Genomic DNA, 26,164 nt, shown 5'->3' on the forward strand with positions numbered 1-26,164 from the left:
CATGAAAGAATGACTGTGCCTGGGCCATAATTGTACTGCATTAGTGACATGTGGTAAGCTGCAGATTCAACAAGACATTCAGCACCCCAGTTTGAACATGGTAGAGCATGGCTGTGATTTGGAAAAGATCACCAGTCCTCATAACAACCTGGTGCATGTGGGCATTTTATCTCTGTCCAGCCAACATCTCCATTAGTTCCTATGTCCTGTGAGAAGTCAGCTTTTCCACATATTTGGAAGAAAGTCCAATTATCTGATTTCTGTTAACCATGACTAAGTGTTATTACCAGAACAACTCTGATAGGACTTAAGCATCATCCCTAAGGAGTACATTATCCAATTAAGTCTCAAAAGCAGAGGAGGGGCACAGAGTGCCCTGCTCGTGCCTTTTGCTGGATATTTGTGCCAATAGAGAGGCTGAGAATATGAAGGGTTGTAATTCCCAGCTGATGAACCTGCAACAGGAAAATCTACAGACACTATGGCTTGGTTCACTGAGATACAGAGGTTCCTTCGGGCATCTGAACAAGCTGACTGCTCTTGGCCAAGCAGCCCTGGTCAGGCAGTACTAGCATGTAATTCTTCAGTCTCATGAACCTAAGATATATTTTACTTTGGCAAGAAGAAACTATGCAAGTTTCCCAGATAAGGAGCAATACTGAAATTTCACAAGGAAAACGTTCAGTGCCCCGATCCATGTTTATGAGTATGAATTTCTGTTTATACTCCATTTGTAAACATGCTTACAAAGACCTACAAAGCATTCTGTGCCTATATGTATTGCGTGCACACACACACACACAATTACATTGATGACTACTTTCACCACTCCAGTGTGAATACAATTTGGCTGAATAACTAGAGTTATTTTGAGGTTTGGTTTAGTTTTATGCACAAAATATGAGTCTGTTTTCCCAAATAAAAGCACAGCTTTAAAAGCAGCTGGGGCCCTCCTCAGAGATGGAGAGACTCCAAAGTGGCATATGCAAGTAAATAAGCAAGAAAAGCGTAGGTGTCCTGGGCTTGTGATGCAAGCTGTTGTGAGAAGGCTCCCCGGCTGCCGTGCCAGCTGTGCCTGGTTGGGATGGGAGACAGCAGAAGAGCTCCCTTTTAAATGTTCAACTTATGATCTGTTTCCTCCTCCTTTTTTATTCCCTTCCTTCCTATTTGTTCTCCCCCTCTTCTTTGCTGTCAGGAAGTTTTCCTTGCAAAAGGGACACAAATCCTGAGGCGTGAAGCTTCCCCAAGAGTCGGTAGGGTCAGGACATTATTCCAAGCACCAAAAAAATGAAGAGAATGAAGGAAAAGCATACACTTGTGCTGCCTCCTCCTCCCAGCACCCAGCCTGACAGGCACAGCTGAATCCTTGCTGTTCTAGGTGCAGTTAATGGCCACAGTGAAGGGCAACAAAACTCAGGTGGCTTCACCAGGGCACGTTAGGAAGAACAGGAGAGAAGAACAGTGAAAGAGGTCCTTATGCTGCTGGGATCAGGCAGAGAACTGATACTGTTTTCATCTTAAGCAGAAAAATTGTGCATACTGCTATGGTGAAACAATTCTTATTTTTTGGCATAGGTATAGTATTATGTTCATTTCTGCAGGTAGTTTGAGGTCCTTCCTAGGTGTTTTTTCCCCCCGTCACATTTTTAGGGGACAAACAGCAGAATTCTGCACTGCTGAATGGGAGAATACTGCTAAGCTTCTTGCAGAGCTTCCACATGAGGCTTGCTGCTTAAAGGATTTGGGGAAAAGTAGACTGTTCTAACTTCAGGGGCTGTTCAGAGCCCTTTGCAGTGCTGTATGCAGAGCACTGAGCTTGAGAGATGACCTAGAAGACAAATATGTGACTGTAGCTTACAGGGATCTGCTTATACCAAGTAAGTTTCTTTTAGCTGTGGCTCCACCAGAAATTAGATTTACTGCATCATGTTATTCTAAAAGCTTGCACCTGCCCACTTAGCCCTAAATATTTTATGTGCCTGTCTTCATGAATAACTGCTGTTACATTAAGGAAGGAAGGAAGTCTGTTTTCACTGTGTCTGGTATTGGTATGTTATTGATCCTCATTTGCTGCACCGTAATTCTGCCTTCAGGGATGCCTTCATAAAATAAGCTGACATAGTTCCAGAAAATAAATGTCACATAAGCAATAGGAAGAAAAGGGTTGCTATTGTAAGGCAGATACCTAGTTCTCTGCGTTTAGAGTTGAATTAATTCAAGCACTTGTATGTCTGAAAATGTAAGATCCTGAAGTTAGGAACCAAAGTTACTATTAGCTGCTCAACTTAAATTTAAGTAAATGATCTTCAGGAATTTTAAGTTTTTTGTTATCTGGATTATTTTGTTAGCATTAATGTTAGTACATATAAGTACTCAAGACTGCTGGTGAGAGAAAAGAAGATGTTTATTGTTTTTCCCCAGTCAGACCTGAAACTCATAAACCTTAAACCCTTAAAGCCTTAAGCTCCAAATCAGGCAGCCCTAAACTTTGGGGCTGAGCCATAGTCACCTGCAGGATCAGGCCCCTAATGAGGGCATTTAAATCTCAAAGCATTCTGCATCCTCCTGGTTCTCTGGAGCACCCAAGGTTGCAGCAGGATGGCAACCAGTCATGTCCCTGCAGCCTGTAGGTGCTGCAGCCTGTATGTTCACCTCTGTAGCTTTTTCATCCCTAAGCAATCTTTCCCTAGAACAAAATCCCCTTGGTCTGTCAGTAGTGACTGCGGAAATTCCCTGTGAATTTCTAAGGTTTCATTTGTACACTTTGCAGTCTCCTTTCCTGCTCTGTTAGGAAACAGAGCATATCAAAACTCAGGACTCCAAAGCATTAGGCAGTTAATGAAAGTAGCCCCGAAATGTTATTTGAATTTGCTTGTAGGAGAGAGAGAAGCAACGCCGACAGATGCAGCAGCATTAGCAGCTAACTTTGGAATAGTCTCCACTGGTGGAAAGGGAGCGTTTTCCATGCCCGTATTTGCCAAAACTATTTGCTCAACTTTGAAACCTTCCCACATGCCTCAACACAGATGGGTAAAAGGATTGTTTTTCCTTTTTGAGTCACAGTGTTTGTGGACTGCCGTTCCTGCCAAAAAATTCCTCCGAAACTTCTCGAAAGTCCGTGTCTCCCTCTAGATCAGACCTTTTCTGACTGTGCTTCTTGCAGGAGCACATGTGGAGCTCTCAGTTGTTTTCTCCCACATTATGGTGCAGAGATTTCTAAGAACAGCAGCATTAAACTCGCCTACCTTGCAGCATGCTCCTGTAGGCTGTGTCCGCAATAGCATAGATGTGGGGTGGCATTTCGTGCCTCTTCTTTCCCTTGTACATGTCAATAATCTTCTCTGAATAAATGGGCAGCTGTTTGTATGGATTTATCACAACACAGAAGAGACCTGAATAAGTCTGCAAGAAAATTCAAATAAAAACGGGAATCAATATCACGTACTGCCTCTATCTCGCGAAACACAGGCATCAGTTGCATTGAACTATAACAGCATTTTAGCAAATAACACTTTCTTTTGTATATCACTTAGCTTGACAAATGAGGCAGTAATTTTTGGATGTACATGTATGGATGCAGTTTCCAAGTGCACAAATATTTATTTCTAATAAGCAAACAGTCAGAAAGCATGTGAATTTAGCTGCCTGTAGAAACACCATGTATCGATTTGATGTTGCAGGTTTCTTTTTACTTTAGCTATTTTCAGTACATAGTGAATCACCCTTATTTGTGATGACATTACTCTAATGGTTCATAATATTTCTTTGTATGTGTATTTGAATACTGGAATTCATTCTCTACTCAGGCAGGTGTCAAATTTTGTAAATCTTAAATAAGAAACTTGGTTTGATGTTGCAAAGTCATTTTTAAAAGATGATGTGACTACCATGTAGCAGTAATAATTGAAGTGAGTCCTTGAAAAAAATTACTCAATTTCCAAATAGATGTTTTATTAGAATCATCCTATGCCTTTGCTATGTAACTATTTCTGTAAGAGATTCAAGGAAGAATGTTTTATATTTAAGGTTTACTGAAGGTATTCATATAAAAATATGTATGTAAACAAGCAAGAACAGTGGCTAGCAGTTGATAGCTGTTCATCCAGGTTTTGTTAATTTTTTAAAATTTTCCTTTATTTCAGGAAGCTCCAGCTATTGAACTGGGAACAGAAGTAATAGCACCTGATAGTAGATGATGACCCACATCACAAACGGTTACCAAAAGTAAGTCATTTTCAAGGGTTTAATAAATAAACACAAAAATTATTAATAATAATAATAAAAAGTGAGATTATAGCTGCAGCCTTTAAGCCAGCTATTAATTTTAAAACCATGCCAGTCTGGGGAAAAAAAAAAAGAAATAATCAAATTGTGTTCTTTATAACTTAGACATAAGTTGTTGGTATTCCCCCACTGCGTGAGTGAGTGCTTTGTGGTGCTCAGCTGCTGCCTTGCCCTAACCTTGGGGCTGTGTCCAAGGATGGCTCAAGCCACCTTGGCTCCCCCATTAGGAACCAGGGCAGCGCAGGACTGTAAAATGCCATCTCGGAGGCTTGGATCCGGGCACAGGGATTTCCCTTTCCTGACCATATTAGGAAATGGCACAACACAGTCTCGGCACAGCCTGAGCACTTTATATGGTATTCAGCAAACAGGGCGAGAGCATCCATCAGCTCCTAGCAGTGAGGAGCAGGTTGGGTGCTCCGTGCTGGGCAGGAGAATGTCTGGCGTGCTTTGGCTGTTGATGAGGGCCTCTCCTACTTTTTACAGGTTGTGATTGTGTTTCCATGTGCTCAAGTGAGATAACTAGAAAACAGAGTTCAGGATCTTCTTCAGCTCTTGATATCCCCAAGCTAAAAACTTTGCTATGGAAGGTAAATCATTACTGTGCTGGCTTTTCATTGACACCAGAGCTTAGGATGAAACTCTGTGCTAATTGTATTGAAATGAACTTTATTGCTGCAGGGATGACACAGTTGAAAAGGGCTATACTCTTTATACCAGAATAACCACAAGGCCCTAAATGGAAGAACAATAATGCCTTTTTTTTCAGTAGAAATAGATTTACTGTATATGCTCAACTAATAATTCCGAAGTAAGTAAAATAATATGAGAGTAAATTTCTGATTCAGAAAATTACTTAGGCCTCACTTCCCTGAGATTTATAGACATTTTCCTGACTTTCATCATGCAGAGTCCAAATGCCCCTATATAGCTATCTATTTGCACTTGTAAGAGCTAATTTGGAGGCACAAGAAGCAGGTTACTAAAGAGAAATAGCCTGAGCTGACAAAGTTCAGGAATCCCCATTTCTGACTGGCCTGTGAGTGATACCTTCTCTCACCTGAGGGAAGTTAACCAAGATTTTGTGGTTTCACCACTCATAATTCTAGGTCTCTACTTTGCAAAGATTTGGGGAAAACAGATTAATGTATGCAGTATTTTGAAGGCAAAGAAACCAGTTGGCTAAGCATGGGTTTAAAGTGGTGAATTTGAAGTTTCTGTGCTTTGGATTATTCTCCTGGGTTATGGTCCCTCCCGGGAGGGGGGCCTGCCATCATGCCCCTCCTGGGGGATCTGAAGGCAGGACCTGGTCTGAAGTATTTTAGGGATACTGTCTGCACATGACTGCTGTCTCTTGGACAGCCACCACTGATTGGTATTTAAGAGAGATTAATGCAAATACACGTGTCTATGTTGTAAATGTCTAAATTTAGGCAGAAGAATCCTGCCACTGGCTCCAACATGCATATATAATTTTCTGTAGACAAGAAACAATTCTGCACTGTTGAGCAAAGACTGAATGAATAGTGCCTATGAATGCAGGTACAAGAAACTTGATTCTGCTTGCAAATCCATTGAAGCTAAGCTGCTATTTTATTTATGTTTATACCATCATTTTTAGTCTAATTTCTGCATGGACAAGACAGATTCTGTTTGTTTTGAACAATGTGAAACAGGAGTTTGCCTTTCTTTAAGTAACTCTGAAGAAGAAAAAGGCCAGGGTGTTCTTCCAGTCTATGGTCACTCTGAACTACTGTACTCAATCTTTTCTATTTAGTAATGTTTAATTTAAATGCAAGAGTATGTAATGTATTTATTTATTTTTTCCTTCTAGGTTGGCTTTTTTTCCTGTAGTGTAATGGGGAATCCTTGCTTGCATCAGTGATGCTCTGAAGGGAAGAATATTAAGGTCATGTTTTCCTTGTATGTGTGGGACTCCAAGGGAGGCAATGTTGGCAGTGCTTGGCAAAGGGAGGAGATGGTGGTTTACAGTTAGTTTTGCAAATGGATGAGAACAGAGCCAAAAATTCTGTTTGTTTTTAGGGCTTTTTTTTTTTTTTTAACCTCAAAAGGTATGACATATGACAGTGTCTAGCAGGGCAGTACTGTGTAAGGCTGGACATTTTTAAAGCAGTTTTAGGTTTCCTGAAAATACTAAGAACTTGTAATACAAGTAAAAGTAATTTCTTTATAACTGTTCATTTTCCACCGTCTTAAAATGCGGTCTCTTGAGAGAGAGACTAATTTCAGGTACACTTCAAGGTTGGACTCAATGAAAACAAATTTTAAAGCAGTGGATGGTGCAATTAAATTAACTCCCTCTTCATGCAAAAAGTGGAAGCTCCACAAAACCCTACAAAGTAAACTGACTGCAAGTCCTCAAATATCTAGTCAGTGTAATTTAATACAAACAAACACCACCCCCCACCTTTTATCACTCTAAACAACTAGTAATTCTTTTTAAATCTTGGAACCGCACAAAGCACTTCTGGACAAATTCCATTTCAGTAATTAATGCTTTGTGCTCTAATATAATAATAATACATAGCTCCCTCTGTTCACCTGCAAACATAGAATCCAATAAACTCAGATCTGAAAGTGTGGAAAGTCTAGCTTCTTTCAGGCATCTTGGTGATGTGCGTTTTAGTACATTCCTGCAGGAAAGATCTTGAGCTTTAGGTCCTTTAAGTTGTGCATTACAAAGGGTTTCGTTGTTGTACTATATATAACTATCTTATTTTCTGCTTCATTTCCTACCTTCCAATTTAGCATTCCTCATATTAAAGAGAGCTCTACTCCTGCCTCCAAAACCACGTTACTTAAGCTCTGTGCTTTCTTTCATTCACCAGTGGTCTATCATGCAAGTAAAATTTCCATAGATTGAAACTATTGATGACTTCTCTACAATGTAGCACAGGGATTATCCATGTAAAATCAAAGGTAACTGCTAAGTTCTGTGGAAACTTCCTGGGCTTTCTTACTGTGCAGTTTGTAACTATTGGCACAGCTACTCTACAGGGTTGTCAATGGCAAAATATGCTGGTGTTAACACACTTGTGTGGATTGGAAGACAGAAGAATCTTGGCCCTACATCACATTAACGAGAGGAGATTGCAATTTGCCCAGGCTTATCTGATCTGTAAGTTGACCAACAGGGAGAAAAAAAAATCTATGTTGTAGTAGCTGTGTCTTTCATTCAGTATTGCACTGAAGGATAGGAGTACCCAATTGCATTCTGGTGGGATCACTTGTTTATTCAAACATAAGGTTTTACTCAAGAACTCACCAAACCAGAACTTCTCAGCTGTCTTTCAGTGGGAGTTTTGCCTGAGAAAAGACTACGTGGCATGGCTTTTCTGTATGTTCTCTTTGTAAGTTACTGCTGGAGCATATGAACTGGAACCTTCTCAGGTTTCCATTCAAGTCATTGAAAAGCCCCTACTGACCTTCAGAGCATGAGGACTGAGGTGGTGGTTAACTATTAGTGGGTACTCTCCAAATGACATCATCATTTCAGAATTAGCAAGCTTTGGGGGAGAAACCTTCATGCGTTTTAATTTAGTTGAATAAAGAAGCAATTATTAAAGAGGCAGAATAGTAATGGAGAATAAAGTCAACTAGATTCATTTCTGGTTTGAGGTCCTGTTGCTGAGGCAGGTGTACTTGCATGGCTGTGTTACACCAGGACTGTATCCCTGACAGCAGCTGGGGTCCACTTTGTTCGTGACAGTACATGGTAGCATGCAGTAAGAAATGTGTGCATTTGTCTCTACTTACATAAATTAAACCTGAGAAGTATCTCTCCCTTAGATTGTGCAGCACTGAAGCTTCATTGAGGCAGGTCAGCTCTGCCATGTCTTCCACTTTGGAGAACTTTGGCGGGTTCATCTTTTGGATATCATCTTTGCTCAGTGTCACTTTCTTTCCATTTTCCGTCAGTTCAACTGTCACCTCATCCCCTTTCTCTTCCTTGATACTTGCTGCTTCAAATCCATGTTTCTCTGACGGAACCCAAACCAGTCTCTTCGCTGACCAGTCAGCCTGGGCAAGTGGGTTATTAATGAAGTTTTTGTCCACAAAGAGGAATTTCTCATCATCGCTGAGAGGTTTTTGAGCCATTTTGACTCAGTAGTCACCTGTTGAGGAAGCAAAATATTCTGCTTTAAAAGGGAGGTAAATATGGAGGTGGTCCAGGCAATCTGATATTTGTCAAATCTGTGCCATGTGGTAGATCCAAAGCCCTATAGGTCCTGTGTCATATCCTACATTTCCATGCAGATATTTTAGGGTGCCAGTTTAGATACCTTAGAGAATCTGTGCTTAGATACCTGAGTCCTATTCTTTTGTTACCATGTCTGAAATCATCTAAATCAAAACCTTCAGAGCACTAAAACAAATGAGAACTCCTGAGCTTATTACCTTCATTTTGCTTATATCGTACTGAAGATCAAAGAGAAAAGTAAGGCATAATTAGCATCTATGCAATTAGACAGTCAGGATTGCACCAAGGCTACCATCTGAAGAGTTTCCTGCAGCCTCATCTCTTGCCCATCACTAAACTAGTTGAATTTATATATATTCACTAAGTTAATTGAATTCAGATATATTCAAAATTTATCATTGCCCAAATACTGTTGGGTGTGTACCGAAATACTAGTATAAAGAAATAATTAGTAGAAGAATAGTTCCCAGGCTGTGTTGCAGAAAGAACAGAAATGAACTTTACCTGTGAAGGACTATTTCCAATCTCTCTAATATCATTTCATTTGGAGAAGAAAAAGATTAAGAGAAAATCAGAAGGAAAAAACTTAATGTTTGAAAGCAAACTCAGAGGACACAAAACAAAACCCAACCAAAATAAAACCAACCACTGCTATCAGTAGTGCTGTTGAAGGAGAAGTAATTTAGAATTATTTTCTTTCTGTGGCTCAGACAATGAGAGCTGATCATTTATGAAGAAATAATGTCCACCACGTGACAGACAGGGAAAAGAAATAAAACAAGTTACTAGATACTTGGACTTGGATAAAGCTGCTGGATGTATCTGCTCTGCAGGTGAGAGTAATGGGAGGGTTTTGGCTGCTGTGCTGTGTTGGGAGGGAGGAGGCAGCTTCTTTCCTGCACTGGCCATTACAAGTCAGGATGCAGCTGCAGCAGCTAGGCTGATAACACTGGAGTGTTCCTATGTGTGGGACACACAGCCCTCAGTGAGAAAAGGGGTAAACAGAGGTCTTGTGCTTTGCTACAGGGCAGGAAAAGCATGGTGCTAGTCAGGAAACCTGCTGTGCAGCAGAGCAGAGGGCAGCTGCGGAGAGTGCGGAAGAGTATGGCTGAGGAAAACATCACCAGGAGACAGAGGCTGTTTCATTTCCTTATTGAGAGTGAATTTAATATTTACAGTATTCAGACAAACACAAATCTTGAGGGACTTTGGAGAACTGAATGCTAAAGATGTCTGCAATCAACCCATAAGCAGAATGATATTTGTAAAGACCCAGCTCTGTGGTATGTGGCCAAATGGACACCCTGTACTCTGGGAGTATTGGAGAGTGATTTCCAAGTATTTGTCTCCAGAGCCTTTCCACAGATTAATATTTTTTGCAAGGCCAGGCTGTGTGAGGGGTCTGAAAGAGAAGCATGGATCATGCAGAAGGTGACCTAAAGCTTAAAAACAAAACTAGGATTTTAGAGGCGGATGAAATTGTTAGCTGATATCTCTGTGGAAATCAGAAGCCCTGACTCTTTAAACTCCCTTGACAATGCTCTCATGTAACAAAATCCATCTTTCCTTTACGTATGATTGCTCTAGAGCCACCTAGTCTGAAAAACTCTAAGAGGAAATTTTACTCAGGTCATCGATGGGCACACGATGTAGGTGGTGAGGTGGGTAAATGGGAGGCAGATCCTAACAGCTTGGTTCTGTGCATCACCACTTGCCCATGCACGGCGTTCTCTGCTGTCAAGTCCCTGCGAGGGAGCTCTGCAAGATGTGGCCCTTTGCAGGCTCCCAGGGGATTCTTGGAAGAGAGCTCCAAGAGGAAACTATTTGACCTCTGTGTGGATTAAGGCAGAAAATGTTCCCTCCTTGCCAAGAGGGCTGGTAGAGCCGCACAGTTCCAATAATGGAGATGGTATTCTCTTCAGCTGAGCTTTCCAGCTGGCGGCTGCAGGGTGAAGCCGGCTGGACAGAGCTGCAGCTCCAAGAGCAGGCTTTGGGGAGCAGCAGGATCCTGCCACGGCCTCTCTGCTCCTGCTGCGGTAGCAGTGGGCAAGGCACGTTCTCCAACCCATGCCCCAGCAGCACGTAAGGAACTGCTGCGGGGGGGTGGGAGGATTTTGGGTTGCCGTAGGGCCAGAATAGAGAGATATGTAGTCATCCTGAAAGGCTGGATCCTGCTGCCTTTGGCTAAGTGCCAAGTGGCAGTGCATCCAAATTGATTGGAATTTGGTATTGCTGCCACCAAAAACTAGACTGAACTGCAGAGCTGGGTTTCACGGAGCCTAATCTTGCTACTTTGAGGCTGCCCAAAAATGATGGTGGTGGAAATCATTCTGAACGCTTACCTTAAAAACCCAACTGAAGATGAAACCTGCTACAAAGCACGTCACCAGTGGGACAACCCAACAGTTCTTTGCTGTTTTGTTGCCCAGGGACCAAGAGAGAGTTCCTTTTCTTGTTACATCCTATAGCCAAAACAAAGCTTTACAAACATCCTCTGCAGGTCCCAGCATGATACTGAGAGCTGGTCTGCCTGTATTCTATTAGGTTCTACTTCTTCCTGTGAGTAGAAATTTTTGCACGTTGTTGTGGTTAAATTTGGTCTTTTTGAAAATGAGGTGAGGTTGTAAGGCCTGAGAGGTGGAGCAAACTGCGAAGCTTGGAAAAGAGTTTTTATTCCTAGATCTAAGCACATTTGACTGTTCGTAGTACAATACGATCCTGTGGATACTAGTTTAAACATGGTAAGAACAGACCCTCTACAAGAAACAAGGAATATCTAGTCTGAGCCACGTAACTCCTCTGAAACATAATTAGGAGAAAACATGGATTTTTCTAAAAAGTTTTCATGAATGATACCTGGAATCTGAGGATGACATTTGAGTAGCAGCTGAGTACAGCTGTAGTAACAAAGGAAATTCAGTTATAAAGGGTTTCTAGATAGAAGGGGTAGAAAATGGACCCCAAAGACTTGACTGGATTTGTCCTAGAGAGGTGCTGGGCATTTAACTAACGAGCTGCTGAAGTTTCTTAATCAAAATCAGAAGTAAACCTGCTGGACCATCTCTGATCTAGGCTGTACTACACTCCAGCACATGGCTGATGCTGGAGACATGGTTCAAGGGGAAAGACTCATGACTGCCCATTGGGAACATTCCCCGAGATGGCAAAACTGAGCCCTTAGCCAGACCCTGGGTTTCATCCATAGGGCTGGCTAAGAGAAATGGAGACTAATACCAGTGGAAACCTGTGATTAAAGGTTCTCATCCATTATTTCAGGTAAATCTTAGCCCAAATCATCTGAGTAAGAGCAAAGCCTGTTCTGTACTCAAAGCTGAGCTGTCCTGAAGAAGGGAGGAGGAAAAGCAATGGCAAAAATGATACTGACATGAAGTTTCTTGCCTCAGAAATATGACAAATTACACCAAGTGCATTTGCTATACTTGTCTAAATTTCAAATGTGCACATATGCGGGGCCATGCATACTTCCATAAGTTATTTTCTATTCCACTTTCTACTGCCCTGCTGCAGATATATCCTGCTGATTTTCACTGTCCTTTCCCCTATAATGTCAGTAACAGAAGTTGAATGCCGTCTTTACAATTAGTTTTTCCTGAGTATATTATTCCAAGGACGAAGTATAAATATCTCCAGGAAGTGCACTTTAATTAAAATGTTATTGGCCAAGCAGAATTGCCTCCTGGGTCAGAGCTCAAAGGGAATGCTTTTGTCCTAACGAGAATATAAAGGACACTTCTCCCTTCCTCTGCAGGATGTGAATGTCAGTATAAAAGCTTATCACAGCTGTGCAGGGAAGAGTTATTAGAACAGAGGAACATATAACCAAGCATGTGAATTATTTTCAGGAATTATTTTGGGGAAAGGGAATAAATAACTAAATAAATTCTAGGCATGAATCCTGATCTTTTGACCTTCGTTTGGGACCTGGCTCCCCGGCACAGTTAGCTTTGTCATGAGCACTGTTAGCAATCCCTTCTGGCCCTTTGCTTCTTCTTGCTGGCCACTGGGACCACCCCTCAAATTCTTTCTGTCATCACAGACAATTTGATCTGAACATGAAGTTATTGTCAGTACTATTTTATTAATGTTGTTCAACCAGGGAAGAGGGAAAGTCTGTATTTTAAGAGAGAACATTTTCAGTAATTTCACAGAGCTGGTTTTTAATACATTCTCTGTGCACTTTAATCAAATTGTCTGCAAGTGACTTGGCCTCCTATCAGGTGTGCTCATCTCTGTTAATGCAAGTCAATAAGAACTATGATAAGACACTTGATAGGTCCAGAGAAATCGGTCCACATTATTATCTGTTACAAACTGAAAGAAAAATTAAAGGGAAAAAAAAGAGACTTGAACTGCATTCTGTGGGGATAGATTCCTTCCTCTGGAAAATACTAGCTATTTTGAATACCCTCAAATGTCATTCTATGTAGTAAATCAGATTCTGCATGTTCATTAGAATTCATAAATAATCTATATTTTAGCTGGACTACGCACAAGTTGGAAAGCTACCTTTTGCTTTTTGCTTCTAAAATTAACATACTTGAAAGAAAAGCCAAGAGATTTGCAACTATTAATTCTCAGTGAGTTATAAAGAGCCTGGATCCCCTGCGTACATCTATGCATGCTTCCATATATGGCCATGTTCTCCTCAATACTAGCTGTTCCGCAAAAATGTAATGATAACAAATTCAAAACAAATACCTTTTAGGGACTAGTGTGTCAATTGCAAATGAGATAATAAAAATCATTGTTTACATCTAAGCGAATGCAGCCAGAGGAGTATCATGCAGTAATTGAAGGGACTACTTAGTTAAGTGCTTTGCCCTCCGGGGTTTCATCCTGTTAGCCTCTGTTAGTGGTTTATGGGAACTGAGAGCTTTGGGGGTTTGGAAAGTGGGACCGGGCACAGCATCTTCTTGCAAGCTGCCTGCCAGGGCAAAACTTTGAGAGAAAGAGAAGGTGGGCTTGCTTTTAAACAAGTGTATTTCAGAAAAGATTTTATTGAGATGTATATGTTATATAATAAGGATGAAACTTCTGATTTCCCTTGTATTTAAAATATCTCATTTTTTTCTTCATTATAAGCATATATGTACACCTCTCACATATATATCCACATGTTTGTGTGTGCATACACATATATAAATATGTATGTGAGAGTAGCCAGTGAACTTCTGGGATGACACTGAAGCTGTTTTCTATACTGCCCTCTACTGTCGTCTTAATTTACTCACAATATTTTGTTCAAGTTAGAAGTTTGCTTCATCTTCCCTTTAAAAAAGGCATAAGTTGCATTTGAAGTCACTTAAATTAGTCTAGTTCAGTGAATTATCAGATTAGTTCACTTAAAAATTATTTCCAGCGTATTAAAAATACACAAATGTAATAGGTATTTTTGTAAAAATGTTTCCATTTCTTCTCCTAGTTTTTAAGCATTTTTCCTGTTTGAAGAACAGAAAACTGGAAGGCTAATTATATTATTTGGTTTACTTTCATTAAGCAGCTTAGGAAGTGCACTGTAAAAGCAGAAATACTTAAAGAAGGTCAGCTGCTCAGGCTAGTAGGTTTCTTCCATACCAAATGTCCCTATGATGCGTCCGTGCAGCACGTACCTGCTGCTGCCCGACAGTGTGTGGCACCTTGCAGGCTGCCTTGCTGCTGGCTCAGAGCACGACCACTGCTCCTCAGCCAGCACCTTCAAGGCTCAATTCAGAAGTGACTAAGGACCAAGCTAGATCATCAACATGTGCTGCCTCTTGCACATTTTAAACAGAACCCCATTAGTAATATACAGGATAAACCACTTGAGCGTGTCTGGTAGATCTATTTCTAATTCATATGCTCTCTGCAGGTTCATTCACTGAAAATCTTTGAAAAGTAGCACCATACTCAGGTCGCTGCCCTACTCCATCCCAGCATGGTGAGCCCCCAGCCCCGTTCCCAGCAGAGATGTGCTGGCCCCCCCGGTACTCACAGGCGTCCGATTAAGGCAGGGAGGGAACTGGAGAGTCAGGAACCTGTACAGCCACCAGCCGGGACAGTCCAAGTCCTCACCGCCTTCTCAACCTCCCTATATAGAGGAGGAGAATCTTGTCAGTGGGGAGGGGCCCTGTAAACCACGTCCTGCTGGAAAATCCTCCCAGTACCTGGGTTAAAAAACCCAGCCTCAGCCAAGGAGCTCATTCCCAGCAGGGCCTAACCCTGGGCTGCTTCCCCTGTCCCCAGCTGTCCTTCAGCCAAGCTGGGTCTGGCATCCCTGGCTTTCAGGAAAGCATCAGGGGGTAGCCCAAACCCTCAAGTTTGGAGCTTTTGCTTGTTTCTGGGGGTGCAACTCTTTGGCCAAACAGACCTTTTAACTCCTTCCTGCCTCGGCAGCATCCTTGCCCCTTGTGGCCCCCCACCAGGCGCAAAGCGCAGATCCCGGTCCCATGGGACACAGGAGGTTTCCCACCCACCCTCAGTGCCTTTTCTTGGAGCTAAGATGTGTTCCCGAGTTGAGGAGCTGCTTGGCAGAGGGGGGTTATTCCTAACACAGCAGGGTCTCTGGGTGTTTGTGTGACATTTGGAGCTTGGGGCTGGTGTCAGCCTCCTTTGCCCCCAGGGAGTAAGAGGGATGTTTCCCAGCTCCCCAGCACATTTGCCAAAGTTTCTCTTGCCAGCCTGTGCTCAGCTCAGTTCCCGAGAAAGCACTGTAAATACTTTTTCATATATAAGAAATACCTCCCTCTGTCCATAAAAGGAAGAAGAGAAGTGATAAATAGCTGAGGGGGAGCAGTCGCTGGGATGCAGTGGAAAGAGCAGGCAGCAGGCACTGCGTGCCGGGGGGGAGAGGAGGACAGGGTGCGTGGAGCCAGACCTGCCAGGGCTAGGGAGAGATCTGGTCCTCGTCAAACCTCCCTCACACCCCCGAAACCTTCAGTCGCCAGCTGTCCCCCCTCCTCCCGCAGCAAGTAGCCAACAGCCTTGTGCAGTGAGACCTGTGGATGGAGACATCCCAAAAAGGGAAAGCTAGGATCCTCTAGGAATTCCCATCAACGTGCCAAACACAAAATACCGAAACAACCCCCTCTCAGCACCAGGCTAAATATGGTGTATACCCAAAGGATCAGAGCACAGTCCTGGGTGAAATAATTTCTCTTGACATCAACAATCCGGTCTTCTCTGAAAAATAAGCCCTCCTGAGGAAGATGGATGAGAATCATATTGGTCTTGGCATCCTAGGAAAATACCTCTGAGGGGAAGCTGAGCTGAAAACCTTGGGTATCGCTCGTGGAAGTACCAGTGCTTGCAGGTGTGAAGGATGAACAAACCCTTCTTCTAGTGCTGGCCAGTGGTGAACAAATCTGGTCAAACAGGAGAGAGGGGAAGTGCATCGGTGCTCATTCCCCACCACGCTGCAGAAGTACCAGCTGTGGACATCATGAGAAGCCTCAGCTGGAGAAGACTCAATTTGCTAACCCAGTTGCATGTTTCCAGCAAGTTGTGCTCAAGTGGAGGAGCAGTGTCCACTGCCTCATGAGACGTGGGGCTGCCCCACAGCCTGGCAAAGCCCTTACAGGTTTGGAAAGGCACCAGGGTCGTATCAGACTGATGCACATGTGACTGTGTTGGAAGGAAGCCAGGGGAAATGATATCCAGGACGTCAATCCAAGAAACTCACCCTTGTTAGCAGAAAGCTCCTCACTGCAGAGTTGACCCTATTCTATTTGCAGTTTTTGTGTTGCAAGCTTAGCTTTTAAATAGGAGTATAATTAATAGAAAATACTGAAACACGAGGGGATCCCCTGAAAAGTACGATCATTTCAGCATTCGTCAAAGTTATCCTAAGAAGCTCCTTCTAAACCCACACAGCTGTTTCACAAAACCAGATGCATTTTAATAGTAGCTTAAAAAGGAGTGGAAATTATTCCTGCTGGTTTGCAAACCACTGCATGTGCACACGCAGGCTTGCTGCCTGAGTAGTATGTTTAGCAGAGGCAGTGGTGGAGGATGATATATGATGTGACATTAAACTGAGCTGCAAACTAAAAAAACATTACTGCTGGGACTGAAACAGTTGCACTTTCAAGCCATGTGGGGTAGGAATTGATAAGCCTAAGCCTGGCCTCCATCCTTGACTTAAAAGTTAGCGTAAGAATATAGTAATGAAATAGCCTGGTTGGAGTTTCCCAAGTGCTGCAGTAGTTTTTAAACCAAAGTTGCATCAGCTGTGGAGTCCCAGTGGATGATGCTTTTGGGACAGCAAAATAAGCTTTACTTAACCCCTCCTCCTAATTTATTTATTTTAATTGCTTTTCTAGAAAAAATAAAGCCTGCCCTTAAATATCTCCATGCTGAATTCGCCCAGTAAACATTGTACTCAGAAAAAAAGAGGACTCAGGAAGGAAAGAAATGAGTTTTTCAGCTACCTCAACACTGTGTAAACTGAAAACAACGGAGGAAGAAAAAGAAAAGCCCGTGTGATGATGTGTTAGTTTCTTAAATAATGTGTCAGGTAACCATTTTTGTTTAAAAATGATTTTATCAAAGTTTATCAACCATATTTCTCTAAGCTGACATAATTAGAACTAGGAAATGTAATAGCGGTATGTTAAGATGTACTTTTGCAATAGGAGGGACAGTCTGCATCAAACTAGAACAATTAACCACAGGAGTAGTCTGATGAGGCAGAATAGTCAGAAACTGCTTAACGTTAAGCGTTGTGCTTGATGCTCGATCCAGGTTAAGTGAAGTATGTGAAGCAGAGAGGTTGATTCTAGATCAGTTGACACCAGCTGCTACTGAAAGGGTGTCTCTCAGAGCGTGAACAAATATTTTTGGTTTTCTCTTCCTAAACATAACCACCAAATGTTAATCACTCCTCCGGAAAACTGATCAACTGACACCAAGATTCAGCTTGATTTGAAGGGCGCTCAGGAAGGAAAGTGTAACTGACTCCATGGGGCGTGTTGATAAAACCTAGAAAAAAAATTCCCCCATGCATGACAGAAACTAATACCTCTGCAACAGCACTGATGCTGTCGAGTATATACACAGTTTCCTCTGATTTTAGGGGAGAGCAAAAATTTGGTTTTAAAGATTTTTTTTTTTTTTTAAACTTGTGGGTCAAGTTCTTCCAAAGTACTTTCCAGATCTGATATCCACAACAAACTCCCCTGGCTCCTTGCCACCTTCACTTTTGATATCACACACAGACGAAGAACAGCCTCTCCTAACATAATTCCCCTGCCTAACAGTCTTACTTACAGTGTTCTAACTCCAAAAAAGAACACTCACAGGGTTCTAACTCATTAAAAATGCTGAACTTCTAAATCCTTACATCTTTTTCTCATGTTCTGGTATCAGTAGAAAGAATAAAGGCAGTTAATGCAAGACATTACAGACTGTAATTAAGCTATACAGAACTTAAATTGTTTGAGAAAATATTTTTTGTATGTGCTCACCTAGATGGAAGTTTCATCTAAAATCTGAACCTGCCCCTCAAGGATTTTGAATTACTTTCATCTAAATACTGGCTGACCTGGCCTAAACTTTTAAGGAATGATTTTTTGCAAGTGCATCCATAATGTACAGGATTTGCACTTCCTCTTCTTACTCGAGCAAGTAAAGGCAGTCTGTCATTCATAGGACTCACTACATGTCCACATCTTGAAAGATGCTCTCATATTTTATATACTGTCAGGATAAATGCTAGACCATTAATAACATGATTAGACTAGTATATTTTCAGGCATGTTTCAAAGCTTCATTGTACAAATAAATACCATGGGAAATACACTTTAATTTAATTTGCTCGTACAATGACCTTACTTTAGAACAAGAGATTGTTCCAAAACTCCAAATTTGTACTGTGAGGGTATCAGAGAATTAGGTGAAACGCACGTTGCACAAGAGAGCAGACACACCAACTCCTGCTCCCATACTAGCACAGAATCTTGAGAAGTGGACAGAAGCTGTACTTCCCAAAGAAAACAGTTCTGAGATTTCTTTCTATCTTAAACGAATTTCTGCTCTGATTTCAGATACACCAAATACAGACTTTTACCTCAAAGCTTAATGAAGCACACCCTTGTAACAACTTCTGCTTTCATGGCTGTGGAGACCATGAGCATGCTGAGCTGTGTTCTTGAGGAAGGTCAAGTACCAAGCTTCCCTTTGTCCTCTTCCACCAGAACAAAAACTATTTTTAATATCAGCTGTTTTAAGTCCTTTTCCCAAGGAGCTCCATGACACCTGAGCAGCTTTTGTATGATCTATGGTAGGAAGACAGAAAGCAGACGCAATGGCTTTGGTTACACGGGAAGATTTGCATAGCATAGAAGGTTGCTTCTGTGTTTTCCAGTAGAGCATTTTCCTTGCCCTTGAAAAGACAATTCGCATTCCAAACATGGATAATAATTTGACCCACTAGGTTATGGAGAAACATAAAAATAGGTTATGGACAAACATTTAACCTCTGGAAAACCAAAGTTAAAAATTCAGGGATTTCTGTGGCCAGATCAATCATACCAGCATTCTGTAAAGGTTAATTTTTGGAACTTCTCAGAGGCACTTTCAGCTCATTCCAAAATGAAGGTGATTTGTAAATAACAGCTTAAAGACCATTTTTCTACTGTATTTTTAGACAGAAACGAAGAGATAGAATGGTAATTTGCACTAGCTTGTCAGGAAAAGGCCTCTGCATTGAGGCAGATTCCCATGATGGTTGGGCTTTTACAGAGACGGCTCTTCAGCTAAGTAGCTGATGTGATAGTGGTGTTAACACAGCAAACATTGAGGGCATACAGAGATAAATTTGCTTGCTTGACCCAGTAGTCAATAATAATTGATGTAAAGCAACACAAGACTTAAAGATGGATTTGATTAAGATAAATTTGCAACACAAGTCCTCTCCTATTGGAAACAGTCCTGAGATACTTATAAATAAGCAAATGGGGACCTGGCAGCATTGCCAGTCAAAGGTGATGAGCTCACTCCTAAGGCTTGAAATGGATAAATGCAGCTTCCTTTAAAGCCATAATGGTTCTCTGCACTTTCACATTAAAGTAGTGCCTTGGCTGCTTATAAAAAAAAAAAAAAAAAAAAAAAAACAAAACACCTATAATGCTAATTGGTTCAAATGATGACTAAGGCAAAACTTTGTAGAGTCTGTAAAACTCAGGGTCCTTTCACTAACATTTGCAAACTGTGTGTTCTCTTCCTTTTACCCCAGACACTTACTGTACCATTTATTTAACAATTTAAGGATTTTTGGGAACTCAACCCTAAACTTTTATTTACACAAAACTCCTCTTAGTACCACTGAAAAATTAACATGTATAATTTTTATTTAAAAAGAAAGGAAAACAGATAACCTGGTATTTTTGATGTACTCGTACAAGGTCTGCGTCTGCCATCTCAAAACATATAAATATCTCAGCTAAAAAAGTTATGTGAATCAGTAATCTATTATCAACTTTATTTTTATTTTTAACTTTGCCTGACTTTGACTTTCATGTCATTTGGGGAAAAAAACAAACAACAAAGTTCCTCTCCCTCCCGTATATTTAGTGTTACACCATACAATTTATAGCAACTCCAGATGGAAAAGGCTTACCCTCGTTTGTTTGCTGGCATGAAGATAAATATAGTCCCCATTTCCAGAGAAATAAAAACAACTATTCCTCCAAAACACTTTTATTTTCAAATTCATTTTCCCATACTTATCTGAAAGTAGCAGCTTCTTCTGCTTCTTAATGATGAAGAATCATTAAAATACTTAGTTTGAATTCTTTCAAAATACCAAACACAATAAAACTAAGAAAAAAAATCAGAAACCAGGAAAGACATGTGAAGACATAAAATAATAAAAGTGCAGAAATTATAAATTATCCAGTAAGTCTTTATTTTTATAAAATGAGTATTTTTAGGCCCAATTCTAGACACAGGCTTGATTAATCTGACTTCAGATAGTTTTCCTTCTATTAGCACTGGACAAAAAAGGCCTTTGCTAACATTTTTTCATTGGCAGCAAGTAAGACCCCATCTTTATGTCTCATGGGTAGCTCTAAAAAAATAAAATGGTCCCACTGGAAATAATGAAGAAATTTAAAGAAGAATTTCTTAAATTAATTCTCAAAGAGCTTTACATGAGAAATTAATATATGAAAGATATCATCTGTTTATACTTTGTAAAACAAGGGGCTCTTCAATGCTGGTGCCGGCCATCCTTTCTGGTTCTGGAATTCTATCTAAAAATGAAACAGACAAAAATGTTTTCACACATCTGGAGAACCAAAGACACGTGTTACTTTCTACATCATGAACTTTGACATAGAATATCATCATAGGAAGCTCAGGCAGCTTTATAAATATATTTTTTCCATACAACTGTATGAGATAAGAGCTTTGCATGACAAAAAATTAGATTGTAGACAGCTTCAAATCAGCTTTAGTAAATCAATTAACAGAAACATGAAATTGCACAATCTGTATCGGGATCCCCCAGTCTTTGTACCAGTTTATTGGAATAGTCATTCAGCAACATAAGCACGACAATTTCTAACATGAAAAGCAAGATAGATGTTAGATATGAGATTGTGAACGTCGTGTAGATGAATGGACTTGAATACCTTAGTATGCACCCTAGTTAAAACAGCTAGGTAGTTAGTATTTTAAATACACTTTGGGGGGTATTTTAAACCCACTTCAGTCTTCGTGTCTCCACTAACATTCCATAAACACAAAGACATGCAGAAAGTAACTTCAGACTACAGTAACTTAAAGGTTAAAAATATTACAAGTCTACTTTTATATGTTTGTTTAGTTCAAAGAGCAACGTGTTGTCATGCCTTATGATTAATCCTGTCTTGTAACCAACTCTAAGCAATTTATCCCTCTGTGAAATTGTGTTGGAGTCAACAGGGGAAGATGACCATACATAAGTTCAAGTTTGAAACTGAGGCACAAAGTTTTATTCAAAAAAGTCTTGTCTAAGACTTGTCTGTAGTACTGGATTTATTACAAAAACAATAAATAAACAAATCTGATAGGAATAAAAATTTTCTAACAACAAGATGAGTTATAGCAGTTTTGATAATGAAATTCTACTTCTTCAGCCCCCCCTTCTGGCAGAAGGGTAACAGTATTGTATCCATGAATTAAGAAAAGGTGCTTATTCAGTACTTTTCTCACGCTTCTTAGATGTTTTAATAATAACCCCGACCTCAGATTTTTTTTTTTTTTTATACAAAAGCAATAGCTGATAATACTATTACTAGTAACATGATAGTACTCAATGGCCCAAATTCCCACAGAGTAGAAAGTGAAGTAATATGCCAAGCAGATTCTTTTAAGGAAAAAAATGAACTACCGATCCCTTTTGTTCTATAGCTTAGGCAGTATTAATACTAAACCAGCAAAGAGCAGACCAGAAAGGGAAAAAATCTAGCAGTGTTCTACTGTTGAGAAGTGAAGTCAAAGTGAATTACATCTGTAAAAAACATGCGTGCCCATATGCAGAACTGACAGCTAAAGAATTAAGAATGTTCTATAGAAATGAAATTAGAACAGATGAGAAACAAAGAGATATGCACACTATTTAATATATTTTACTGAGAACTTGGGTTAAATTCCTGTATTAAATTCCCAATGTGATAAGACTATCTCTCCCTTACCCTTTCCAGATTTGCAGCAGCATAAGAAGTACAATTTGGCCAGTTTAACTTTTAGGAAAATGGGAAAACAATTTGGTAGATGAGTTTTGCGATACTGAGAATTGGGTTATCAATATGTTCTGGACTTTACCAGCAACTGCAGCAGTAAATCTCTGTTTCTAAAAGCATAAATGGTGTAACAGATATTCCACTATCTACTAATAAGCACAACTGCTCAATTTAAATTAGTTTTCAGTCTTTAGAAGTCCAAAAGACTTAACAGAATAAAGCTAAATAATTAGGGTTTTCCCCTTCCCTCTAGTAACTAACAAATAGCTACAGCTACTGCAAGGTAACAGGAGCTTCACAGTACCTTGCACTGCTGAAAATTTATACAAGTTTTACTGTCTCCAATTTTTAAAAATGCCTCTTTAAATAACATATCTTTCCATATTAGAATGAAAGTTCAACTACTGACACATTTGAAGGCCAGTCAAGCATTTCTGAGGGCAATCAGATTTGTATAGCGTACAAGCTGTCCAATTAGCTTACCAGCAGAAGATAAGCAGGCCTAAAAGCCTGTTTAAGTTGGATGCTTATTCAAAGAAACATACAGAGCTAGTTTTAGAAATCAATGAATTGGATATAGTAGGACTTTTCTTAAACAAATATACGAGCAACGCTTATGGTCAGGTCACAGAGTTCAATGGTATTTTGAGGTGTAAACACTGTTCTACTGAAGAATTTTTATTTTTTATTTTTTTTATAAAAGAGGTCTCAGTTCAAAAGTACCCTGTGTACATCTGCATGATTATGTAATTATAGACACAGGTGTCTCATAGAAAATCTAGTTGCAAACCAAACTTCTGCAAAAATGACTGCATTCCCACACCTACCTTTTTGATTTCTCTCAGTAGGTGGTTTACCAAGGTTCTGCCTTGGATAACTCAGTACAGACCCTTTCAGAAGGATACTCTGGGGACTTTCTTCTTTACCACCACGTAAGAAATGACATATAATTCCATACAAGAGAGGTCTGCTCAAGACAGAAAAGTAAAAGCAGCCAATGAAATACTGAGCACTAATAAAACCACCCTTTCCTCGTAAGTTCTTAGACCTTAATGTTCACTCTTAACGTATGTTCAGATGTCTTCAATTATTTAAATACATTATGCCAGGTGTAATTATATAAATAAGCACAGACCTAAGCTCCCTCTGAAGACCACCACTCTCCCAAAAAGCTTGCAGTAAGAGGCACTCTCAACTGAACTCCAGCTCGCTCCTATAGGGCGAACTAGAGCATGCTTAGCACATGAACACAGAGCCACGTTCTCACTGATGCAATACAGAGGATTGCACTGGAGCCCACAATACCACCGCATACCCCAGATTTGATTTTTACTAAAAGCCTGAGGCAGATTCTTTGAGACCAAACTAAAGAGACCCATTGGACATGTTTATACCTGCTTAACACCCTAGCTCATGAATGTAGTTGTATCAGAACACTGTGACTTTGTATCTAATCTCAGCATACGCTTTTTATTGCTCTACAAATCAACTTGCTGATATGCAAAGAACATGTTTTCTGCTTCTGACTGAAGGAAAGACTATAGGGCTAAGAGACTTGTCTTTTGGTATGCAAGTACACTACCTGTAGAATGCATTCTGTAGCATTCGTAGAATTTAATTGTAGTTTGGAGTATGTTTGAAAATGGACCCATGTTTGAAACTGTGAGTTTGAATCCAGCATATTAGAGCAGGCATGTGATATAGTCACATTTCAGTTGGTAAGAACATTTATATGTGATTTACACAAACACTAAGGGGAAATATACGCAGAACAGAATATACTGTGCATTCCAAAATCAACCCTTACACTGATTTTGCATTTGCATCTTCAAGGATGTTCAGCTCTTTGACAAGAAACTGTCTATCCAAGGGCACTTCAGGCTGGCCAGCTTCTGGAAAAGAAATTTCCCCACAATTCTTAAGACTGGTTAAAAAAAAAAAAAAAAAGTGTCACCAATTAACTTTTCAATGCTACCCATGAGACTTCAAAAGAATCAGACCACTCACCTCAGTTTTAGACTATTTCTCTCTAACCCTATACAGTAATTTCAGGGAACACAAGTATTACTGTTTCGTACTAATATAATTTAAAATGGCATATTACAGTTTTTATCTTCACTCTAAAGGTAGATCAGAAAAATATTAAAGTTTACAGTATAAAGATGAATTAATCAGGCAAACAACTTCCTCTAAAGAAGTACTGTTGTCAAACTGATTCCATCCATTAACACATACTGTCTCCACTCCCTCTTCTCATTGAGATGAACCTTTGTGCCTGTAATTTTAATAGTATGAAAACATCAAATTCTTATATAGCAAATGTGATTACCACATCTAAGCACAATTACAAAACTTCAAGTTTCAAATACAAATTAGCAATAGGTATAAACGTAACTATATGCTGTACCACCTAAAGTATAGCTACCATTTAAATGTTGTAGCTCTCAATTATTAGTATTTTAGTACAGCCAGTAACAATTAACCGCAGTTGTTCAAAAATAGGGTCCTTCTTCATATCCTTTTCTGTATGTAAGGATTAGATTGTAAGGACAATGACGATTAAATGTAAGGACATCTAATCACATTTCTGACAGTTTATACGCAGGAACTGCTGTAATCCAGACTATTAACTACTTTAATACATTACTTTAGATTATTCTTCAAAGATTTTTTTTTCATTTGCAGGATTTCATTTTTTTTTAATTTCATCCAAATGCCAATGAGAACATTGTGATACACGCTTTAAAAATAGTTAGCCATTTTCTCCAATACAAAAGCAAGCTATTTTGGTTTTGCAGGTTACTAGCAAACTTTCTTGCTCTTGCATCAACAGTTTTGTCAATGTAAATACTATTTACCTCAAGGATAAGCAGCAAAGAACATGTTTTCTTGAAAACTAATGGGATGATTTGGCTTACTGCTGCGAATAAGGTGGTGGAGAGAACGTTCATGGCTTACTTATTTCCAGGGAAAAAAGAGATTGTGCATTTCGTTCCCACTCGTTAATTTCATAATGCAATTACTCAGTAAATCACAGTGACAACCCACCACAGTGGTGACAAAGCCGAAGCCCAGACCCACTACCTGCGGTGAGCACAGACGCCGTGTACTTGTACTTGTTGTACTCCAGGTACTCCCGGACGAGCTCGTTGATGAGCAGATTTTCACGGGACAGCGGCGGCCGGGGCTCGCTTTGGTCATCCAGCGCGTGAAAGACTTCGGCTCTGATGTTAGCTTTTATTTGCCCGAGGACACCTCTTTTTTCCAGCGCCTCCTTTAGGGCTGTCACCACAAGAAACCAGCGAACATAAAGCCAGGCGCGTCCCAGGAGACCCAACCCCACACCACCACCACCACAGCTTCAGCACACTCACAAGGAAATTAACACAAGATACCCATACCCGTGGCTATACCGCTCCTAACAACACGGAGATCGTTACAGATAAAACCAAAGTCCCCAAACACGCTACAGCCCCCCAGCTAAAGTCCCCAGCTAAAGCCCTCAGAGCGCCCTCAGAGCCCTCGCTGCGTACTAATCCCACCCCCACCTTGTTTGAGCTCCACCACCGTCGCCATAGCCCCCACTGCACCAGCAGCGCGCATGCGCAGCGCGGCAGCGGGGGGACAGGAGCCTGGTGGTCCTGCCTCATGGCGCCCGTCAGCCAATCGGGCTGCGCGGTGGGCGGGGCGGGTGTTCGGGTGGCGAATGGCGGCGGGGCGGTGCTGCCTGAGGCGCTGGCGGAGGAGGGCGGGAACGTGGCGGCTGAGGGGGGTTTGGTTGCCACCCCTCGCTGAGGGAGAGGGCATAACGGCAGGTGTTCTGTGTGGGGACTGTTTTTTTTTTTAAATCCTTTTATTGAAAAAAATCCTTTTTCATTTCGAAGATTGTCAATGTTTACTCCTTTTATTAACAGGGAGAAAAAAAAATGGAGAAAGT

The 26,164-nt window shown here is 40.6% G+C and overlaps 2 protein-coding genes and 2 long non-coding RNA genes across 13 annotated transcripts in view; 1 reads left to right on the forward strand and 3 right to left on the reverse strand.

Annotated features, from left to right (window-relative positions):
- MYH11 (myosin heavy chain 11) overlaps positions 1-14,617 on the reverse strand; it is a 60,799-nt gene extending 46,182 nt beyond the window's left edge. The window contains exons 1-3 of one of the 3 annotated variants that reach the window (XM_040574629.1): positions 14,499-14,617; positions 8,062-8,420; positions 3,246-3,402 (exon numbers count right to left, since the gene is read on the reverse strand). In XM_040574629.1, the coding sequence (XP_040430563.1) occupies positions 3,246-3,402; positions 8,062-8,403 (499 nt within the window). In that variant the 5' untranslated portion in view covers positions 8,404-8,420; positions 14,499-14,617. The remainder of the gene's footprint in view (positions 1-3,245; positions 3,403-8,061; positions 8,421-14,498) is intronic. The other 2 variants (XM_040574630.1, XM_040574631.1) reach the window with 2 other exon arrangements.
- On the forward strand, positions 4,142-7,224 carry LOC121078443. Its single transcript, XR_005824566.1, has 3 exons — positions 4,142-4,224; positions 4,771-4,874; positions 6,119-7,224. It is a non-coding gene; the product is annotated as an uncharacterized LOC121078443 (long non-coding RNA).
- Positions 14,618-17,032: 2,415 nt separating the features above from the next.
- Positions 17,033-19,426, reverse strand: LOC121078442. Its single transcript, XR_005824565.1, has 2 exons — positions 18,570-19,426; positions 17,033-17,482 (listed from the first exon to the last, which is right to left on the reverse strand). It is a non-coding gene; the product is annotated as an uncharacterized LOC121078442 (long non-coding RNA).
- Positions 19,427-20,184: 758 nt separating this feature from the next.
- Positions 20,185-25,908, reverse strand: CEP20 (centrosomal protein 20). 8 transcript variants are annotated; one of them, XM_040574648.1, is made up of 5 exons: positions 25,776-25,907; positions 25,276-25,509; positions 24,035-24,119; positions 23,055-23,194; positions 20,185-20,754 (listed from the first exon to the last, which is right to left on the reverse strand). In XM_040574648.1, exons 1-5 carry the CDS (start codon positions 25,828-25,830, stop codon positions 20,678-20,680), a joined length of 591 nt encoding a protein of 196 aa, XP_040430582.1. In that variant the 5' UTR covers positions 25,831-25,907; the 3' UTR covers positions 20,185-20,677. The 8 variants fall into 8 exon arrangements, 7 of the variants coding, with proteins under 7 accessions (XP_040430582.1, XP_040430583.1, XP_040430587.1 ...); XM_040574649.1 differs by having other exon boundaries at positions 25,312-25,509; positions 25,776-25,906; XR_005824564.1 differs by having other exon boundaries at positions 20,615-20,754; positions 24,035-24,151; positions 25,312-25,509; positions 25,776-25,908.
- Between the last annotated feature and the right edge of the window lie 256 nt (positions 25,909-26,164).

The sequence above is a fragment of the Cygnus olor genome, chromosome 15 (assembly GCF_009769625.2).
Source record: "Cygnus olor isolate bCygOlo1 chromosome 15, bCygOlo1.pri.v2, whole genome shotgun sequence".
In the NCBI taxonomy this organism is placed as follows: Eukaryota; Metazoa; Chordata; class Aves; order Anseriformes; family Anatidae; genus Cygnus; species Cygnus olor.

Bases quoted from the DNA above. Each gene is read 5' to 3' on its own strand.
- CEP20 (XM_040574648.1), bottom strand. From the start codon at position 25,830: ATGCGCGCTGCTGGTGCAGTGGGGGCTATGGCGACGGTGGTGGAGCTC. The intron at 23,195-24,034 runs GTAAGGGTTGAT...TGTCTTGAGCAG, and splicing joins GATGCAAATGCAAAATCAGT to ACCTCTCTTGTATGGAATTA. The intron at 20,755-23,054 runs GTAGGTGTGGGA...TTTCATTTTTAG, and splicing joins TACTGAGAGAAATCAAAAAG to ATAGAATTCCAGAACCAGAA.